The following is a 19,298-nucleotide window of genomic DNA, read 5'->3' as shown; positions in this document are numbered from 1 at the left end:
TACGCTCCTTCTCATTTGTTGATCGAAAGCTCAGATCTTTGCCTTCTCGAGTATTCGTATCCATATTCCACGCTGATACTTGCAACCCTCGGTCAAGCAGGCGAAGATGATCTCGGATATAGCCACGTTGTACTGGTCGATACATGAGTACACGACGACTTAGTGGATGCCATACTTGTCCGAGCACTGTCGGCCGAGAATCGCTTCGGGAAACATCAAAAAGTTGAAGCCATAATGTGTGGCATGGCATTTGAGGCGTTTAGTGATATTGGCCAATCTCGATCAGTGAGCGCCGATCTCACTCTAATTGTCTTCGGACGAGCATGGAAATCGTGGAAAAACGCCTGTGCTCGCTCTAGTCGCGTTGTGCTGCGACGAAACTTGGCGCATTCATGAGTCGATGGACCCCACCATCTGCCTGTCATTGCTAAAGAGGTACTTCTCCGCCGTCTCGATGGCTCGAGAAAACTCGTTCGCGGGAAGAGCGTTGCCTTCGTTGTCACGCACCTCGTTGAGATAGATGAAGGGGCGTCGAAGTTCTTTATCACGATGGCGTAGTTTACGGAGAACTTTACGGACTGAGGGGTTCCGCTAGACTTTGTCCAGCTGCCATGGATGGCCGTCATGGCAATCTCTAGATGGCCCGAAACTAGCAACATGTAGGCTTAGTAGTTGTTAGCAGCATGGCGAGGGTTAAATGGTTAGAAATATACCGTTCGATTGTAGAAGGTTCTGCTTGGTATCGTCAACCGTGGGCAAAAGCTTCACATCGTTGCGAACGACATGCTGGCCGAGCTCTGCCATTGCAGCTCGAACCTGATCGACATTGGTCGGCCCGGTTGTAATAGTGTCGAGCAGAGATCGTCGATGTGTGGTTGCAGAGCGTTTGCGGGCGAAGACAGAGAAGAGAACGATTTGACCGATAGAGAAGAGGAGAAATGCTGAGCAGCCGGCGGTGACCATCCTCTGCGGGTGTAACCTGGTTGGCCCACGCGTGCTTCACTCGGCTCGTTTTCAACGGCCTTATCGCGCAGGATCTGCCCATGCCTCGCCTCTGCAATCCTCTTGCGCGAGGAAGCAGAGTATGCCTGTTCGTCGGCTCCATCAGGCAAGTTGTGTCTATGCCGTTCCTCCGTAGACGTGTTGCGTACAAGGGAAAAGGTTTGTCTATCGAGTGCCTTTGTTGACCGCCCACCAACAGAGGCGAGTTCTTCCTTCAAACGATGAAGCGCGTTCAGTGTGTGGAATGCTCTCACGCATGTTGGCTGCAATTGTCCGAGATCGAGGCGGCTGAGGCGGCTCTCTCGACGGATACGGCATGTCATTATCACCATGCGAGGAGCGAGATATCCATTCTTGATCGTGACCTTGCTCGTAGACACTGCCACCGGAAGCAACTCCATGTACATCCTCGCCGCTATGCTCGATCTGAAGAACAAGCCTCTTCCGCTTCTTCTCAGCCCCGGTGAACTGCCACGATTGCGCTCGTTCAAGATTGGACACTTCCTTTCGGCTTAGTTTTGCGAGTTTTTGCAAATGGTAACATTCTTTTGGTGAGCCTCAATGCGAATCTACCATCTGGACGGGCCTGCTTCACAGAACAGCCGGAGCTGATGGTGCAGACGGCTTGATCAGCTTGATCTGCAGCATTTGCGCCTTCGGCGAGGGGCCTTCTTCGGATGGAAGCTCTTTCTTGTCATCAGCATCTGCATCATCAACAGACGGAGCTTGTTCCTCTTCTCCTTGGAACAGAACGTGCGGCGGGCGCGCGCGCTCCTTGCTGGGCGTTTTGGGCACTGCGACGGAGACCGGGAGTAAGAATCAGCCTCGTCGCTGAAGCTGGACGTGTCGTGGCTCTGGCTTTCGTAGAAAGAATTGAACTAGATGGCGGCAAACAATGTAGCGCAAAGATTGGCGCTAATGCAGAGGGCGCCTGTGTCCGCCTTTCAGCAAGACGAGAACTCGAATGCACCAACTTGTACGCCGCTCTTCAAACTTTCGAGCTTGAACGACTCCCATGAGACTGAAGCCTGTTCTTGAATAGGTGGCCAGAGCAATAATAATGCAGGACGCGAAGCAAGACATTCAGCACTAGCGTGCCGAATTGAAGCAAAGCACAGCGCCCACTATCGCAGAGCTACCTCCCAAGTCAGACCAACGTAGCTGCCGTGTTTAGAGGTGTTCTTGTCGTGGAAGTGACTACTTTCCGCGGAGCGGGTCTGATGCCAAACCGCGCTAAACAGCCGGATCGTACACTACGACAAGCCGACTAGAACGCAGTTTGCAGGTTTTCTAGCCTGTAACTCCGCACCTACGAACACGATTTCTAGATATTCGGAATCGCCGTTATATTCTCTAGAACCAAGCATCTCGAGTTTGTCGCATATGTCGTAACGTTATTCGTTATCCTCGAAAATGTCGCTATCGTAAGTATCTCCGTTGTTTACCGAGTGCACCCGTAAACGAGTACTAGGCAAGTTTTCTAGCCTACACTTTTGCCTGCGTATATATAAAATATACATATCCAGATTCTTCGTTAAAATACCTAGAACCGAGCATCTCGACTTTGTTCGATTAACGTTGTAGTAGTGCTATATCGTCGGCAAAGCAGTATTGCCGAACGTACAAAGTAACTCCTCGGCACGGTATGGCATCAGGCGCTTCGCGAGAGCAACTAAACCTAAGGCACCAACTCTGACTACCACTGCCTAGGTAGGAACGAGCGAAGGCACGCGCCTAACTTGGGAGGTAGTCGCAGAGCACGAAAAAGAGGTCACTGTGCTGGATCGCAAATCTGTTGAGCTTACCAAAGACATCGAGAGCGACCAGATCCGAGCGAAAAAGCTCAAACCAGACATTTCTCGACTTACGGCCGAGCGAGAACAGGCCTGCTCCAGCTTGGAGAAGGCCTGCACCAGCTCAGAGAAGACCAGCCAGGAGAGAGAAGGCCTGAATCAGACAGTGCTAAGCCTCAGGGCGGAGACGAAGGCCTCTCTGAAGACTATAGCAGAGCAGAAGTCCGAGATGGAGGGTTTACAAGGCGAGATCGAGATTTTGGCGAAGGCGGTCAAAGAAGAGAAGGATGATCTTCGCAAGACGCTTGAAAGCCCAGACTCCAGCGCGGAGTAGCAATCTGAACTCGCGGCTTACTTCTATGTCTTGAACAGGGCTATGGAGATCGAAGACTGAGGTGAGATTGCCATGAAGTCAAGGAGGCCTCCCTTGAGAGTTGAGCTATACTCTAACAGGCCTGTTCCTCCAACAAAAGCTGTGGGACATATAGAGAAAGTCTAGGTACACTGGGTGCAAACCGGTAGCCCTTTCTTTGATCAAGCACGCGGGCAAAGGTGCTTCAATGCGAGGCATGACCATAATTTTGACAATGCCTGTCTACGCACTCCGTGATGAAACATGCAACAGTACTCCAATGAGAAAACAGGGCCTCTTCTAGATGCGCAGGCCTGACCCAGCAATCAGATGTTTTCAAGCCTGAATTTCGCGCGGGCTGTATCTACGCCTCTTCTCTCACCTACATGTCCTCGCTCGCCACACCGCCCTCTAATTTATCTGCAAGAACACACAGATTGTATCATGATCGGCAGAGCGGGTGCTGACGGGCGTGAATTGGCCTTGATTAGGAGAGCAGCTGTTTCCAAGACCGAGCAAGCCTGGTGTTCTCTCTGTGACGTGCGCAGCAGTGGTCGTCCTTTGCACCTTAAAAAGGCTCTAGGACGCAAGGGCTGTGCTGCTCTTGCGATCGCAAGTGCCGGACTGGACACAATTGGATCGAGTAAGAATGCGGAGAGTGTCTCGGTCGTCATGAGTGCCTTGTGCAGAACGAGACTAATCGTCGAGCGACTCCGCGAGACCCGAAGCGCGAGATTGAGGAGATGGCGATGTCTCAGCGCGTTGCAGCTGGTCAGCAAGCTCCTATCTTGTCGTTTGAGCACTGGGCTCACCGAGCCTGCAACGCAACTGACTTTCAAGTCGCTTCGCCAACTGCATGAAGTGATTGTATTGAACTAAGTCGTCGTCCGGAAGCTCTGAAGAGGCTATATCGGGGCTGCTTTGGAAGCGCAGTGGGAGTGGCAGGATCTCAGCAGAGGTGGTTGTCTTCGAAAACACAATGCAGGTTGTGGGCGTGGAGATCGCTTAGTTGAACTTCGAGCTCTGGTAGCACCTTCTGCCTTGATCCGTTAATTAGGCAGGCACTTTCGAACGCGACATAACGACGCGACGCGACGCGACACGAGTTGTTACTTCGGGCGCGAGCGCTACGCACTTGCGACGGCATTAGTTCCGATAGCAATATAGAACATGCCCTATTACTAAATAGCACACTCCGAGGGCGCCGCTATGCTATATATTTTTCGAGTAGTCTAAGGAGGCTAATAATTAGGAGCCTACGCCGGCAGACTATATACTAGCGATAGTATTGTTGCTTATTTACTCTATCGTATTAAGTTAACCGGTTGCCTTATAGTCTTCTCTTTTCTACTAATAGTAGGCGTAAGGCCTAGTATAGTTAAGTCTCTAGTAGGTATCGACGCTAGAGTATTTAGCTTACTAAAGAGCTTAAAAGTAAGCCGACGGGACTAAGTCTATTATTACTATCTTTACTACTACTACTCGCTTCGATACTATATTAAATAGGATATAAAGTAGCGAGTATAGTTACTTTAGGCTTACTAATTCTATTAGTAAATATATTAATAATATAGATAATAGTACTACGCCGGTTATTATTACTAGATAAGCTAATTATAGACTATAAGACTAAGGAGACGGATCCTATCTATATAGAATAGAGCCTCTTCTATTTTAAAGACTATTAATATAAAGTAGTTATTATAAAATATAGTAAAGTACTACTAGCGTAAGGAAAACGGGCCTAATTCTACTCTAGATACTATAAATATAAACTCGATATAGATCTTACTAAAGCTTTCGGAAACGATATATAGAGTAGTATATAGTTAGTACGAAGCTTACGTATATAGACTCTAGCGGAGTAATATAAATACTTAATAAGCTATAGAATTTTAATCTATTATAAGTAACTCTCTATAGTAAAGTATATTAGAAAATATAGTCTAGTTAGATATTCTAAGAGATACTTTAGAGATTAGGATTAAGTAATATAGATTATATAATACTAGGTTATATAACCTAGCTAATACCTATCTTAGAAGTAAGATATAACCTATAACTAACTAATATAATTAACTCGGTTAGTTCCTACTTATTACTTCTACTTCTACTATATTATATCTATTCGACGAGTATCTACGAGAATATAATTTAATAAAGTACTATATTTATACTATAGAGGACCTACTAGCTTATATATTTAGAGCTCGATTATAACTCTAGCTAGAGCTCCTACTTTTAAAAACTATTAGTTCTAGGCGAAAAGAGATAGTAGTCGTCGGTAGTTTTAGATAATAAATATAGCCTATAGTAGTTTAAGCGACCGAACGTCTAAGACTATTAGAAGTTTCTAGAGATACTTTATAATTCGTAGAATTTTAAGAAATAATCTAGATCTCCCTACCTAGATAGAGTTTTAGAATAGGCCTATTCTAGAAATAGGCTACTCTATATACGGAGAGTCTATACTTCCTCTAGCTATAGAATAGGCCTATTCCTTCTCTCTAGAGATATCTATACTACGTTTCTAGAATATACTAGTTTCTAGAGTATAATAGAGCGCTTCTTGCCCTAACGTCGTAGGAAGAGACGTCGGTACTACGACTATAAAGGTTACTAATAGCCGTTAGAGTACAGCGTCTTAACTTCTTAGCTTAGCAACGCTATACGTAGCGCGATTCGACTCGTCTCTTCTAGCAGCGCAGCCTCTACTCCTCGAACTCTTCACCTAACCGACCTCTTTATAACCGATTCGAAGTGTCCTGCAGGCTCGCGCCGTCTACCGGCCTTAATGCGCTCGCACGTCTCGATTGGACCTACGGGAGACTGAAGGTCGGACGAAAGTCTGACGCCGGTCAGTCTCGTCGATTGCGCACGTCTCGTGCAGCGCACCTGCTACTAGGCCTCTGGCAGTACACGGCAGTACTACTCAGAGGCTGCTTCCGCCACCGGGCCGCCGGCTCTCGACGGTTTGCCGCTTGGTGGCCGATTTTGGCCGCTGCTCCCTCGCGACACCGTCCGCAGAATCCAATAGGTCTCGTGGACCCCGCGTCGCTCGCGCAGTCAACGTGGACACCTGGAGGCCCTTACGCCACATTGGCACCCTGCGAGCACTGTGCTCTGGCTGTAGACTGCCGTGTGATTTGGCGATACGCTGTTCAGCACGCTGGATTCTTAGTGAAGCGTAACATCAACTGGAGAACGTTTGGTTCCGCGTAGTGGACGAGCTTCTCGGCTCACTCTTGCCGGAAGAAAATTAGTCGGCAGCCAATCTCGATTGGCCCTTCATCGCTGGTCATTGATCGCTCCCGGTGTATGTGATCTTATCAAGACCGCGGCCGCGTATTGATGTCACCTCGGCTGGACATATGCGAGGCGCCTCCACGAATTTTTCGACGATATGGGCTTTGGAGGCCGGCCACCCGCGCCACGTCAGTATGAAAGCAACTGGAGACGACGGAAGTCTGGCCTGCGATCTCGTCCGCCGAACTCTATTCTCGCTGGGGTCACAGGCGCGATGTACAGTACCTCGAGCGTGCAGACTAGAAATCAATCGACGAGCCATTGATACCTCAACGCATGCCATTGGCGGCTATTCGTCTTCAATAACATTCAGCTGCGGTGGATCTCGTCCGCCCGGAGAGCCTGTCCAGTAGGCCACAGCACAATCCGCCCCCAAGTTCGTTTCTGTAAGGACAACGGCATCTGGCATCTTGCGATTGTTCTTCGCGTCTCTCTCTTACGAATGCGAAAACCTTGCAACGCCTGGTCGGAACACTGTCCGTCACACGTGGATGGACGCTCATTGTGTTCCACTTTTCCGTTCTCCTTCGCAAGGTTTGGTGAACGAGGTTATCTAGGTCAAATCAGCCATGCCTGCATTCGCTCGCCAAGATAGACCAGAAGACTGCAGCAGAGCGGCGTGTCCACGTGCGCACGTGCACCAAAGTAGCATGATGCCATGTCCTTCGACACGGTGCGGCATGGAATTCGGCAAATGACCCGCATGTGTGTCTCCAGCTCAAGCTGTATACAGTTTGGCCCTTTTGCTAGCTTGCAGAGGAGAAGTGCGCCAGGGCTGCCCAATACTGCTAGCTACCTTTTGACTACGGGACTTACTGAAGCCTCACGCCTTTCGCCATTCCAGTGGGCCTCTGGAACCCCCGCTCGAAGAGTCTGCGCGAGATCTGCGGCTCTGACCTCTTCGTCGCTAGTGCCTACTGCATGTGCCTTCGATATTGCCACGTTGGAGCCGCAAATGAAACACATCTCGTACTGTTTCCTCCATTCAAACCTCGGGAAGGCAACTCGGCGCCATGACACGATGCTCCGGATCTGTGGCAGCTTGCGGACAGGTAAACTAGAGTTCTCACGTCCTATTGCAGCCTCGACGCCAAAATCGCGACCTCGAACAGCTACCTTGTCCTAGCGTTTCAACAACAAGTCTTCGGCGCGAACTACGCGTGGCCTATTCCATAACTCGCTTCTAAGTTTCCTTCATCCCCACGCGAGATAGGAGGTGGAGAGGATGTCTACTGGTCAGATGGTGTAATTTGGTCTGCGACACTTGAACTTGACTCTCGCTATCAACAGCACAGAGAACGAAATCGCCAATTTTGTTCCCCAGCGACTGAGTAGACGCTCCAAGAGCTGACTTGACCTCTCGCTGTACTAGCACCGCTTGGTACATCTCTCCGTGGCGCCGCAGGACGATTGACGGCAACGCTGTTACCCTCGCCGCTTGATGAACAGTACAGGAGAACATTACTTCGAATACCTCAACTACGGCAGCTCGACCCTTTAAAGGCAGGCTGGCGCATCGTTTTACCGTGTCAAAGAACTCATCAGGCCTGAGTCAACATCCAGTTAGCAACGACGGGTGAAATGAGTCGTTCTCTGCTGACGTGCGATCCCGGCCGGGCCCTGTGCGCCTGTCTTTCTCACACCGTTTCACAGCCTCTATCGCTAAACAGTCAACGTTGCAGGACATCGGCGGACTTTGAGGTCACACATGCCGTGGGAAAGCGATCCTGTAGCGTCGTCAAGCAATGGAGCTATCGTCACGCCCTATGACAGCGACCAATCGATGAGTCAAAACAGCGATGACTAAGCACGCTATCGACCTCATCTAGACATTGCCATTGGAACTTCATCCTTTTCATCGACAACATGCCTGCTCCCGCCAATCTGTCAGCAGACACCGCCACCACAATCAACGTTGGCAAGGAAGCTGCGGAACATTTTCTTCTGCAGAATGGCTATCGCAACCTAAATCACGGTATGCTGCTGTCATGCTGCTTTGAAGGCCCATACTAACTGTTACGAACAGGCTCGTTCGGGACCTACCCTCGTGCTGTTCGGACAACACTGCGTGCTCTGCAAGACGAATGCGAGGGTCAGCCAGATCGTTTCATTCGCTACACGTATCCTCAGAAGGTTGATGAATCACGGCAAATCGTTGCCGACTACCTCAATGCGTCCGTTGATACTATAGTCTTCGTTCCTAATGCCACCACCGGCGTCAACACCGTCTTGCGGAACCTCCTCTGGCAGCCGGGCGATGTCATCCTGTATTTGTCCACTATCTACGGAGCCTGCCAAAAGACCATCGAGTACCTGGCAGAAACGACGCCTGTTCAAGGTCAAGCTGTGGAAGTGACGTATCCCATTTCCGATGCCGCTCTCGTGCAGGCTTTCTTGAGCACAGTCTCGTCTATTAAGGCTGCGGGCAAGACACCCAAGCTGGCAATGTTTGACACAATCGTCAGCATGCCTGGTGTCCGCGTTCCCTTTGGGCAGCTCACGAAGCTTTGCCACGAGCATGGCATCCTGAGCCTGATTGACGGCGCCCACAGCATTGGACAGATCCCCATCAATCTTGGCGAGCTAAATCCCGACTTCTACGTTTCGAACCTGCACAAATGGCTGCATGTACCGCGCGGCTGTGCTGTCTTCTACTGCCCTGTCAAAAATCAGCCTCTGATGCGATCCAGCCTGCCCACTAGCCACGGATTCGTCCCAAAAGTCAACACCGCCCTTGTAAGCCCGCTGCCGCCCAGCCAAAAGAGCGAATTCGTCAACAATTTCGAATTCACTGGCACAATCGATACTAACCCGTACCTTTGCGTCGGGGCCGCCCTGAACTGGAGGGCAAGGATGGCCTGGAACGGAAAGAATGGCGAAGAGGCTATCATGGCATACTACATTTTCCTAGCGAGGAAAGCTGGCCAGATCGTAGCTGGAATACTGGAAACTGAAGTCATGGAGAACAGCGAGGGCACGCTACAAAATTGCGCTTTCTCAAACGTCGCCCTACCGCTCAGTCTCCAGGACGATGCTGAGGGTACGTACACCGTCGCTGTCGCTATCGCTCAGTGGATGAGCAAGGTATTAGTGGAGGAGTACAATACCTTTCTGGCAATTTTGATTCACGGAGGCAGGTGGTGGGTCAGGCTCTCTGCACAAGTTTACCTGGACGAGGAGGACTTTCACTGGGCCGGCAAGGTGTTGCAGGAGGTCTGTGAAAGGGCTAAGGACGGCGAATGGCGCGGTGCTAGACCGGGGCCGCCTGTGAGGCTCGCTGGCAACCAGATAGCTTCTTAGAGCTAGGTAGAGTTGATGTATCGTGGTCGCTTCGGCTTTTGCCTTACATGCAGTCGATATCGATCTAATAAGAGCTATAAGACGCCGTCCGTCTGCACTCGTCGCTTGCTATACTATAGGTAGTTAGGTTTGTGCTTTAAGATTAACCCGATAGAGTATGCTAGGTGTAACTTAGCGAATAACGCCGCTGCAGCCGCGTGTCGAGCGATATATAGCCCTCTAAAACCGTATATTTAGCTTTAAATAGTCGTATTACGCTACGCGCCTTCTTAGCCTACGCTATATCTCGGAACGTCCGCTTAATAGGCGTTAGTTAGCTAAGGGTAGTTTGTTTATCGCTAAGTTATAGTAGTATAGATTATAAGTCTAGAGTAGCGCTTATATTTTATAACGGAACGTTAAAGCAGTTCTATCGACTCTCGATTATCTATATAACTATAGCCGCTAAGAGATAGAGTTAAAGCTTTCTTAGTTCTAGCTTTAAGTAGCTCCTAGGCGAAGCTCCGACTTAACTATAGATTCTCGTATATATCTATAATTAGCTATATATATATCTCTTTCGACGTATAGAGTATCCTAAAAGTATAGGAGATTCTAGGATCGTATAACCTCCTTCCTTATACGAGCGTAACTAGTAGTATAATATTAATACGTATTAACTTTATATATTTGTTTTACGCAAGTTATAAAACTAGTAACTACGAGCGAGTTACGCAATTTATAGATTAATATATAACCTATATAATTCGTCTAGAGATCTAGAGTATCTATAGAATACTAAAGTATACCTTTTATACTTAATTGTTTCTTTATAGTAGATTATATAGTCCCCTTCGACCTCTTACTATTATACTACTATCTTTGCGTTATAAAAACCTTATATACTTATATCGTAGAAAGTAGCGAATTAGTAATTCTAACTTAATCGGTTACTTGTCTACGAACCGAAGTTCGCTAGGATCTCTCTTCGAAAACCTATTCTATACTACGTTCTAGCCTACTCTAGTAATATACTTCTTTATATCTATAATACTACTACTACCTTTAGTCTTATTAACTAGACCTATCTCGATAGCGCTAGCCTACGTCTAGCGCTAGTTAATAAAGTCTTCTACGACTAAATACTTACTCTTTATTAGGTCGAGACTCTAGCGAGATTCCTAGCTTTAATTCTAGATTCTTAGAGTAGTAGGAGGTCTAAGAATATTTACTATAGGTCGAGAATCTCGTTTTAGCTTAAGAAATCTAATTCCTAGCTTAAAAGTATAAATTCTAGCTTCTAAATCTAGATTCTAAGACTAGATTCTAGATTCTTACTTTAGAATCTAAATTCTAGTATAATAATAAAGTACTAGAATCTAGATTCTAGCTTCGGAATCTAGGTTCTAGCTTTAGAACCTAAATTCTAGTATAAGAATAAAGTACTAGAATTTAGAATCTAGATTCGAAATCTAGATTCTAGTCTTAGAATCTCGGTTCTAGCTTTAGTTCTAGCCTCGGAATCTTAGTTCTAGCCTTAGAATCTAGAGTCTAGCTCTAGGATCTAGATTCTAGAGTAATAATTAAGTACTAGAGTCTAGTATCTAGTCTTAGAATCTAGATTCTAGCCTCGGAATCTAGATTCTAGTATAAGAACCTAGATTCTAGTATAAGAACCTAGATTCTAGTATAAGAAGAAAGTACTAGAATTTAGAATCTAGTTTCGAAATCTAGATTCTAGTCTCGGAATCTCGGTTCTAGCTTTAGTTCTAGCTTTAGAATCTTAGTTCTAGTATTAGAGTCTAGATTCTAGAATAATAATTTAGTACTAGAATCTAGTATCTAGTCTTAGAATCTCGATTCTAGCTTTAGAATCTAGATTCTAGGAGAAGTATAAGCTACTAGAATATAATACTTATACTAGAAATCTCCTTTTCGCTCTAGGAATCTAGATTCTAGCTCGAAAATTAAGATTCTAGCTCGAAAATCGAGATTCTAGTACTAAAAACGAGATTCCTAACCTAGAATCTAGATTCTAGAGATACTAGAAGCTATTAGAATCTAGAATCTAAGTTAGGAATATTAATTCTAGCTTAAGAAAACTAGATTCTAGCTTAAAAAACTAGATTCTAGCTCTAAAAACGAGATTCTAGCTCTAGAAACGAGATCCCCGACTTATATTCTAGATTCTAATAGCTACTACTACTTCTAGAATTTAGATACTATACTAGGAATCTTGTTTTAGCTTAAAAAATCTAGATTCTAGCTCTAAAAATAAGATTTTAGCTCTAAAAACGAGATTCTAGCTTCTAAAACGAGATTCCTAACTTAGATTATAGATTCTAATAGCTTCTACTACTTCTAGAATCTATAATTTATACTAGGAATCTCGTTTTAGCTTAAGAAATCTAGATTCTAGCTCTAAAAATAAAATTCTAGCTCTAAAAACGAGATTCTAGCTCTAAAAACGAGATTCCTAACTTATATTCTAGATTCTAATAGCTTCTACTATCTCTAGAATTTATAATTTATACTAGGAATTTCGTTTTGGTTTAGAGAATCTAGATTCTAGTACTAAAAATAAGATTCTAGCTCTAAAAATAAAATTCTAGCTCGAAAAACGAGATTCTAGCTTCTAAAACGAAATTCCTAGTCTAGATTATAGATTCTAGTAGGTTCTACTACTTCTAGAATCTAGATACTATACTAGGAATCTCTTTTAGAAGCTAGAATCTAGATTTTAGTACTAAAAATAGGATTTTAGCTCTAAAAATAAAAATAAAGATCGACTAAATATTATAAGCTAGGACTATAAATTTCGCGAGCCTATACTAGATATATAGTATATATATCTATCGCTAACTACCTAGATAATTAGCTACTTAACTATAAGTTCTTCTAGGTTATAATAATCTCTTTATATCTAGAGTAAACTATAGTTAGCGCTAGAATTATACTATAGCTTATCTACTCTAAGCGCTATATTAGTAGTAGCCTTAGCTATCTCGAGAGTATATAAGTTTTATCTAGTTAATAGCTAAGTAAAGAAGCTCTTTTTAATAGTACTATAGATATTAATTATATATACTTTACTTATAGAGACTATAATAATATTACTAATATCTAGTTTATATTATACTAGTATTAGCTAGTACTCTACGCGTTTTAGATAGAAATTCTAAAAGAAGGAAAAGTACTTAGAATATTAGTAAGAGAGAAAAAAGAGATATCGAATAAATAATATAATAAAGAAATATTTAGAACGTACTTTTAAGTAACTCGAGGACGCCTACCTACTTACTACCTTATCTATACTCTTTATATGCTTTATTCTACGATTAGATATCTTTAGAATATAAGCCGCTACCTTACCTATTATCTATTATAATTTAAGGAGCTACTAACTATTAAGTTCTCTACTTATTTTTAAAAAGAAAGATACTTATATCTTTCCTATAATATTCCGAGCGCCTATTATCTAGTATTAGAGATAGATAGAGGTATTACTATAGCTAGAAGTATTATCGAGAGTATTAGCGATATAAATAGCTCTCTACTTATAGCTTTAAATCTATACTTATAAAGAAACGAATATTAAATATATCTATAGTAATTAGATATAGATAGTTAGACTTATTATTCTAGATATTATAGCTCTCTATTACTAGGTTATTATAGGATTATTAGCGTATATTATCGCTCTAATTTATAGATAAAGTTCTATATATATAGGCGTCGACTATACTATTATATAGTAGAGGATCTTTCTTAAGTATTATATACTAGAAGTATTTTAATTAGTAAGTACTTAGATCTATATATATACCTAGCTATAAAGAGAGTATATAAGTTTATAGAAAATCTTCTCGAAATATAGTTACTAGAAATATACTATAGTATCTATAGTAGATAGGTATTATATTCGGCTTATAGATTACTATAGAAACTATTATAGTAATATATAAGTACTAGTATTATAATAAAGATAAAGAGAGAACCTTTAATATTCTATATTTATCGACTTAATCTTTTCGTAGATAAATTATATAACCGAGCTCTTATATCTAGTAATCTTTATTATCTATCTTATAACTACTAAGAGTATAGTAAGTAGAAGTAAGAGATAGTAGTAGAGTATAGTAGTAGATACTTCTAGCTTTATTCTTATAGTACTACTAACTCTCTTTCTTTAAGTATATATAAACTTATAGCTTAGTAGCTAGACTATATTATTATTAGAACGTAGTCTATAGTATAGTAGAATATAGAGACTTAGAAGCCTAGCTCTATTACTAAGATACTAATACTAATAAGACGACTAATAATAAAAAAGCTATCTCTTATCTACTATAAAGTAGTCTTCGAAGTAGATCTAGCTTAACTAGTATATATACTTAGCCTAGGCCTAGCTAGCTAAGAAAATTATCGCCGCTTACTTTTAAAAACGAGTCTTATACTCTTAGAAGAGTAAGCTTAGCTTATCCTAGAGACTCTATTTCCTAATTAGGTAGGTAGATAGAAAGGTACTCTATAAACTACTCTTTTAGAGTATTAGGTTACGATTACGTAACTAGCACCTAACACCCTTTAGGGGGTTACGTAACTACTACCTAATACTCTCTAAGTTATATAACCTAACCTAATACCTTCCTAATATAGAAGGTAACTCTTAGAAAGGTAAGCTTAGCTTATCCTAGACTCTATTTCCTAATTAGGTAGGCGGACAAGGGGGTACTATACAAACTACCCTTTTAGGGTATTAGGTCACGATTACGTAATACTACCTAATAGTTACGTAATATTACCTAACAGTTACGTAACCTAACCTAATACCTTCCTAATTCGGAAGGTAACTAGGGGGACCCCTGTCTAACTACCCTTTTAGGCTAGAAGGTTCTAGAAACCTCTAGGGCGACTGCGTAAGCAGTAGACTAGAAGTTTCTACCGATATCCTTCTAGAGTAGCTTCTAGAAACCGAGAGAACCTCGTAGAACATCGATTACAAATCGATATTCTATAGTATTCTAAGCTATTCTACGAGGCCCTATTCTTAGTATTACTAGTCCTAGAGTTGCCTAGTGCTCGTACGCAATTGCGCGTACGTAGAACCTTCTAGTACGCAGTAATAGAGTATATAAGAAGGCCTATAGCGCGTAGTATAGTCGACTAAGCAAAAACAAAAAAAAAAGCTTTCTACTCTTTTACTCTTACTCTCTTACTACTACTCTCTACCTACCTACGACGTCTGTGCTTCCTCTAGCACTTCCGCTATACTCAGATTACGATTCTGCTAATGTAAAAGGTTATAAGCCCGGCCTGCTTATAGCCTAGAAGACGCACGGACGACTCTAAGAGAAAGCTCGAGCACTTTCTCTAGAAAACAAAATACCTCGATTTCGAACGACTATATCTCGCTTGTTTCTCGACGGATTTCTACGATTTCGACGCCTACGGAACGCCCTTTACCTTTCCTACGATCCTAGCGAGCGAGAATACCCGTACCGACTAATACTAGAGAGCCTGTGGCCCGCATAGTCCCTGCTGCCTCTTGCCTAGGAAACTAGGATAAACAAGAGTACTAGGAGTTAGAAAAACCGTTATACTAGCCGGACCTCCTAGCAAGCGGTATACTAAAGGGTATAGACAGCGAAGGCTGAACTTAAGGGGTAACTAAGAAAGTAAGCTGCTAGCCGTACTATTCTCTCTAGAGAAAACAACGAATTTCGGCTAGAAAACAAGATGTCTCTAAGCGATAAATCCTTTACGTTTGCGCGCCTAAAGGGCTAAGAAAACTACGAGATTTAGGCCCTTAGAATGCGCTCTTACCTAACCGAAAAGGGCTATCTAGGAGCTCTAGAATAAGAAAACCTAGAGCCTTCTATTATAGCTAAGGCTCTCGCAGCTATTCGGCTAGGCGTAGAGGACGGCCCGTTGCTTCAAATCTCTAATCAAGCAACGGCTAAGGACGCTTAGAATACGCTCGAAGAATTATACTCCCCTAAGGGATTTAATTCTAATTTCTTACTTTGTAAAGAGCTATTTTAAACGACTTTAGAATCCTCGGGTTCTATAGAGTCTTATATTAACTCTATATAGCGCCTATACGATTAACTTAAGGCGAAGGGTATAGAACTACCTAAGCAAGTAATTATTGCTTGGACTCTAAATAACCTAAACGACGATTACGACTCGTTTATTACTTCTATAAGTTAAAGTCTTAGAAGTAACGAGGATGCCTTTACTCTAGAGACTCTATTCGCGAATATACTCGACGAATCTAGAAGGTATAATACTAAAGAGACTGCATTATACTCTAGCTCGTCGCGTAAATTCGGCAGTAGTAGTAAGGCTACTAAGCAGAAGACTAAGAGCCCTAAACGCCTTAATAAAAAGGGCCCTAAAGATGCCTCTAAGTACTGCTCGTACTGCAAGAAAGAGGGGCATTTAGAAGACGACTGCTATAGTAAACACCCGAATAAACGCCCGCCTTAGTAGCGTAAACGCGAATCTAATAGCGCCTCTAAGCCCTCTACTAGTTATAAGGAACCTATCCTTATAACTAACGAAGAAGGGGAGGAAGTCGATTTATTATATACTTTAGTAGAGGACCCTACTCGCTGTTTCTCTATTTAAGAGCGCTGTATAATCGATTCCCCGTTAGAGGAAGCTCGGGCGTCTAGAATCGAGACTCTAGAAGAAGAAGCAATCTCTCTTTACTCTAGAAACTCGAATTCTAGTAATCCGACTCTAGAGGAAGCTCGGATACCTCTAGAGGGAGCTCGGACCACCTCTATAGAAAATCAGGATTGGGTCCTAGATTCGGGTGCTAGCCGACATATTATTAGTAATAGATCGTATTTTACGACTTTTACTAATAAGACTACTACTATAAGGTAGGGGAACTCGGGTACTATAACCTCCTACGGAGTAGGCAACGTTAGAATACGATTTAAAGATACTAATAAAGTCGCTATTCTAACTAACTGCCTATATATACCGGAATTCCGGCTTAATCTAGTCTCGCTTTCGCAGCTAGATACCTGTAATGTTTATGCCCGACTTAAGAACGGCGTAATAGAGTTATTTAACTCGCAGAACGATTTCTTAACTAAGGCAATCCTTAATAAATCGCTCTATAAGTTAAATATCTCTATTCCTACTTCTTACTCTAAGGAAGTAAAGGAAGAGGCACTCTATTTAAAGTCTAAAAGCGACGCCGATATTTGGCATAAACGATTAGGGCATATAGGCGATAATACCCTTAAAAGATTAGGGGTATCTGCCGAGAATATAAGCCCTACGTGCGAGGTATATATTTCTAGTAAACATACTCGTAAAATAAGTCGCGCTATAACCGAGAAAGCTAAGAGTTATCTAGATAAAGTAAGCTGCGATATTTGCGGCCCTATAGAGCCTCCTACTAATAAAGGGTATCGTTACTTTATTAGTTTTATCGACAATTATACTAGGTATATAGAGGCGAATTTGATTTCTAGAAAATCCGAAGCTTTCTCGTGTTTTAAAGACTTTAAACTACGTACCGAGAATTCCGACTCGAATTCTAGTAATAAACGTCCTAGACTAAAGGTCTTAAAAAGCGATAACGCGAAAGAGCTCGTTAGCTCTAAAGTAGAAACTCTACTTCAGAATAGTGGCGTAAAACACGAGCTTAGTAGCCCTTATAACCCCGAACAAAACGGGCTTATAGAACGACCTAATAGGACACTTTTAGGCAAAGTACGCGCCTTATTACTAGAATCGGAGCTTCCTAAGACGTTTTGGGGCGAGGCTTTAGAAGCGGCTATATTCCTATATAATAGAACACCGTACTCGTCGTTAGGCTTTAAATCACCTTACGAATTAAGATATAATAAACCTCCTAATCTAGATAATATAAGAATCTTCGGTTCTATATCTTACTATACTCGAGTAAAAGCTAAGAAACTAGATACTCGAGCTAAGAAAGCGATTCTTATAGGGTATAGCGACTCAAATATCTATAAGCTATACGATTTAGAGTCTAGGAGGGTAGTTTGGGCGCGAGACGTTACTATATTAGAAGGGCAATACTATAAACCTTCTAAGAATAGAGAAGAAACGCCTCTAGAATCGACTGTCTCGCTTGGAAATTCTAGAGTAAGCTCGGACCCGGTCTAAGCTTCCTCTAGTAGCAAAAATCAAATCTCTCTAGATACGCCTAATAATCTACTAGACTCTAGTTCTAGAAACGACGATTCTAGATCTACTAGTATTTCTAGTAATACTCTAGAGGGCGACGAGCTAGTAGACGATTTAGAGACAGTTTCTAAGACGCCTAAAACTACTTTAGGGGATATTACGAGTTCTCGTCCTACTAGAACTTTAGAAGACGACGGCTTAGACGACGAATTAAGCCTCTATGCCCTTATAGCTAGTAATAATAGCAACGATCCTACGAGTTATACCGAGGCGATTAATAGCCCTAATAAAGACCACTAGTTAGCGTCTATGTCCTCGGAAATTAACGACTTAAATAAGCTTAAAACCTGGGATCTAGTCGAGCTACCTAAGGGCCGTACTGCCGTAAAAGGCAGGTGGGTTTATAAGACAAAACGCGACCCGTACGGCAAGCTTATTAAGTTTAAAAGTAGGTGGGTTGCTAAGGGTTTTAAGCAGGTACTAGGCCTAGACTACGACGATACTTTTAGTAATACGTGCCGTCCCGAAACCTAGCGTGCTCTATTCTATTTAGCAGCGTATTACGATTAGGAAATCGAGCAAATAGACGTAAAACTCGCGTTTCCGAATAGTCCTATAGATAAGGAACTATATGTCGAGCAGCCTACCGGTTTTATAGTTAAGGGACAAGAGCATAAAGTCTGTCGCCTAAATTCTGCCTTATACGGCTTAAAACAAGCTAGTAGGCAGTGGTACTTGCACTTAAAATCTATACTAGCAAAGTATAGCTTCTATCCTTTACTTAAGGATAGCGCGGCCTTCCTTAATAAAGAGACAGGCGTTTATATTACGTACTACGTAGACGATATGCTTATATTTAGCTCTACTATTAGTCTAGCTAAAGAGTTTAAGACTAATATCTCTAAGCATCTAGAGATTAGCGATTTAGGCCCTATAAAACACTATCTAGGCATAGAAGTGTCTAGAGATAGGCCTAATAAAGTAATAACTCTAAGTCAAAAGGGTTATTTACTTAAGATCTTAGAGAAATATAATAAGAAAGGGCTAAGGCCTGTCTCTACGCCTGCAGAACAGGGCGTACGCCTAGAGAAAGCTCGGACCCAAGCCTCTATAGGCGAAATTAAGGAATTTCAAGGCCAAGTAGGGTCTCTAATATACCTAGCAACTAAAACACGGCCAGATATAAGCTACGCTGTCGGCCAAGTTGCTAAATTTATATCAAATCCGGATTCTACGTATTTTAAAGCGATAAATAGGATCTAGAAGTATCTAAACGACCCTAATAGTCTAGATAAAACGCTAGTATTTAAGGCATAATCTCCGCCTCTTCCTAGAGGATATAGCGACGCAGATTGGGGGGGCGATTATACTACGCGTAAATCTACGAC

At 42.9% G+C, this 19,298-nt stretch overlaps 4 protein-coding genes across 4 annotated transcripts; 3 read left to right on the top strand and 1 right to left on the bottom strand.

The window, feature by feature from the left end:
- Positions 1–390: 390 nt before the first annotated feature.
- RHO25_005521 (uncharacterized protein) lies at positions 391–804 on the bottom strand (the record flags this gene model as incomplete). Its single annotated transcript, XM_065602661.1, has 2 exons — positions 391–578; positions 714–804. The coding sequence occupies 2 exons, from the start codon at positions 802–804 to the stop codon at positions 391–393; spliced, it is 279 nt and encodes a 92-aa protein (XP_065458733.1).
- A 528-nt stretch (positions 805–1,332) lies between these two features.
- On the top strand, positions 1,333–1,518 carry RHO25_005520 (uncharacterized protein; the record flags this gene model as incomplete). The annotated part of the gene is made up of 1 exon (XM_065602660.1): positions 1,333–1,518. One exon carries the CDS (start codon positions 1,333–1,335, stop codon positions 1,516–1,518), a length of 186 nt encoding a protein of 61 aa, XP_065458732.1.
- An 897-nt stretch (positions 1,519–2,415) lies between these two features.
- On the top strand, positions 2,416–3,129 carry RHO25_005519 (uncharacterized protein; the record flags this gene model as incomplete). The annotated part of the gene is made up of 3 exons (XM_065602659.1): positions 2,416–2,426; positions 2,612–2,622; positions 2,717–3,129. 3 exons carry the CDS (start codon positions 2,416–2,418, stop codon positions 3,127–3,129), a joined length of 435 nt encoding a protein of 144 aa, XP_065458731.1.
- Positions 3,130–8,319: 5,190 nt separating this feature from the next.
- Positions 8,320–9,753, top strand: RHO25_005518 (uncharacterized protein; the record flags this gene model as incomplete). The annotated part of the gene is made up of 2 exons (XM_023596413.2): positions 8,320–8,428; positions 8,480–9,753. The coding sequence occupies 2 exons, from the start codon at positions 8,320–8,322 to the stop codon at positions 9,751–9,753; spliced, it is 1,383 nt and encodes a 460-aa protein (XP_023456497.1).
- Positions 9,754–19,298: the final 9,545 nt, after the last annotated feature.

This window comes from Cercospora beticola, chromosome 3 (assembly GCF_033473495.1).
Source record: "Cercospora beticola chromosome 3, complete sequence".
In the NCBI taxonomy this organism is placed as follows: domain Eukaryota; kingdom Fungi; phylum Ascomycota; class Dothideomycetes; order Mycosphaerellales; family Mycosphaerellaceae; genus Cercospora; species Cercospora beticola.
This window is presented reverse-complemented; position numbering and strand designations above follow the sequence as displayed.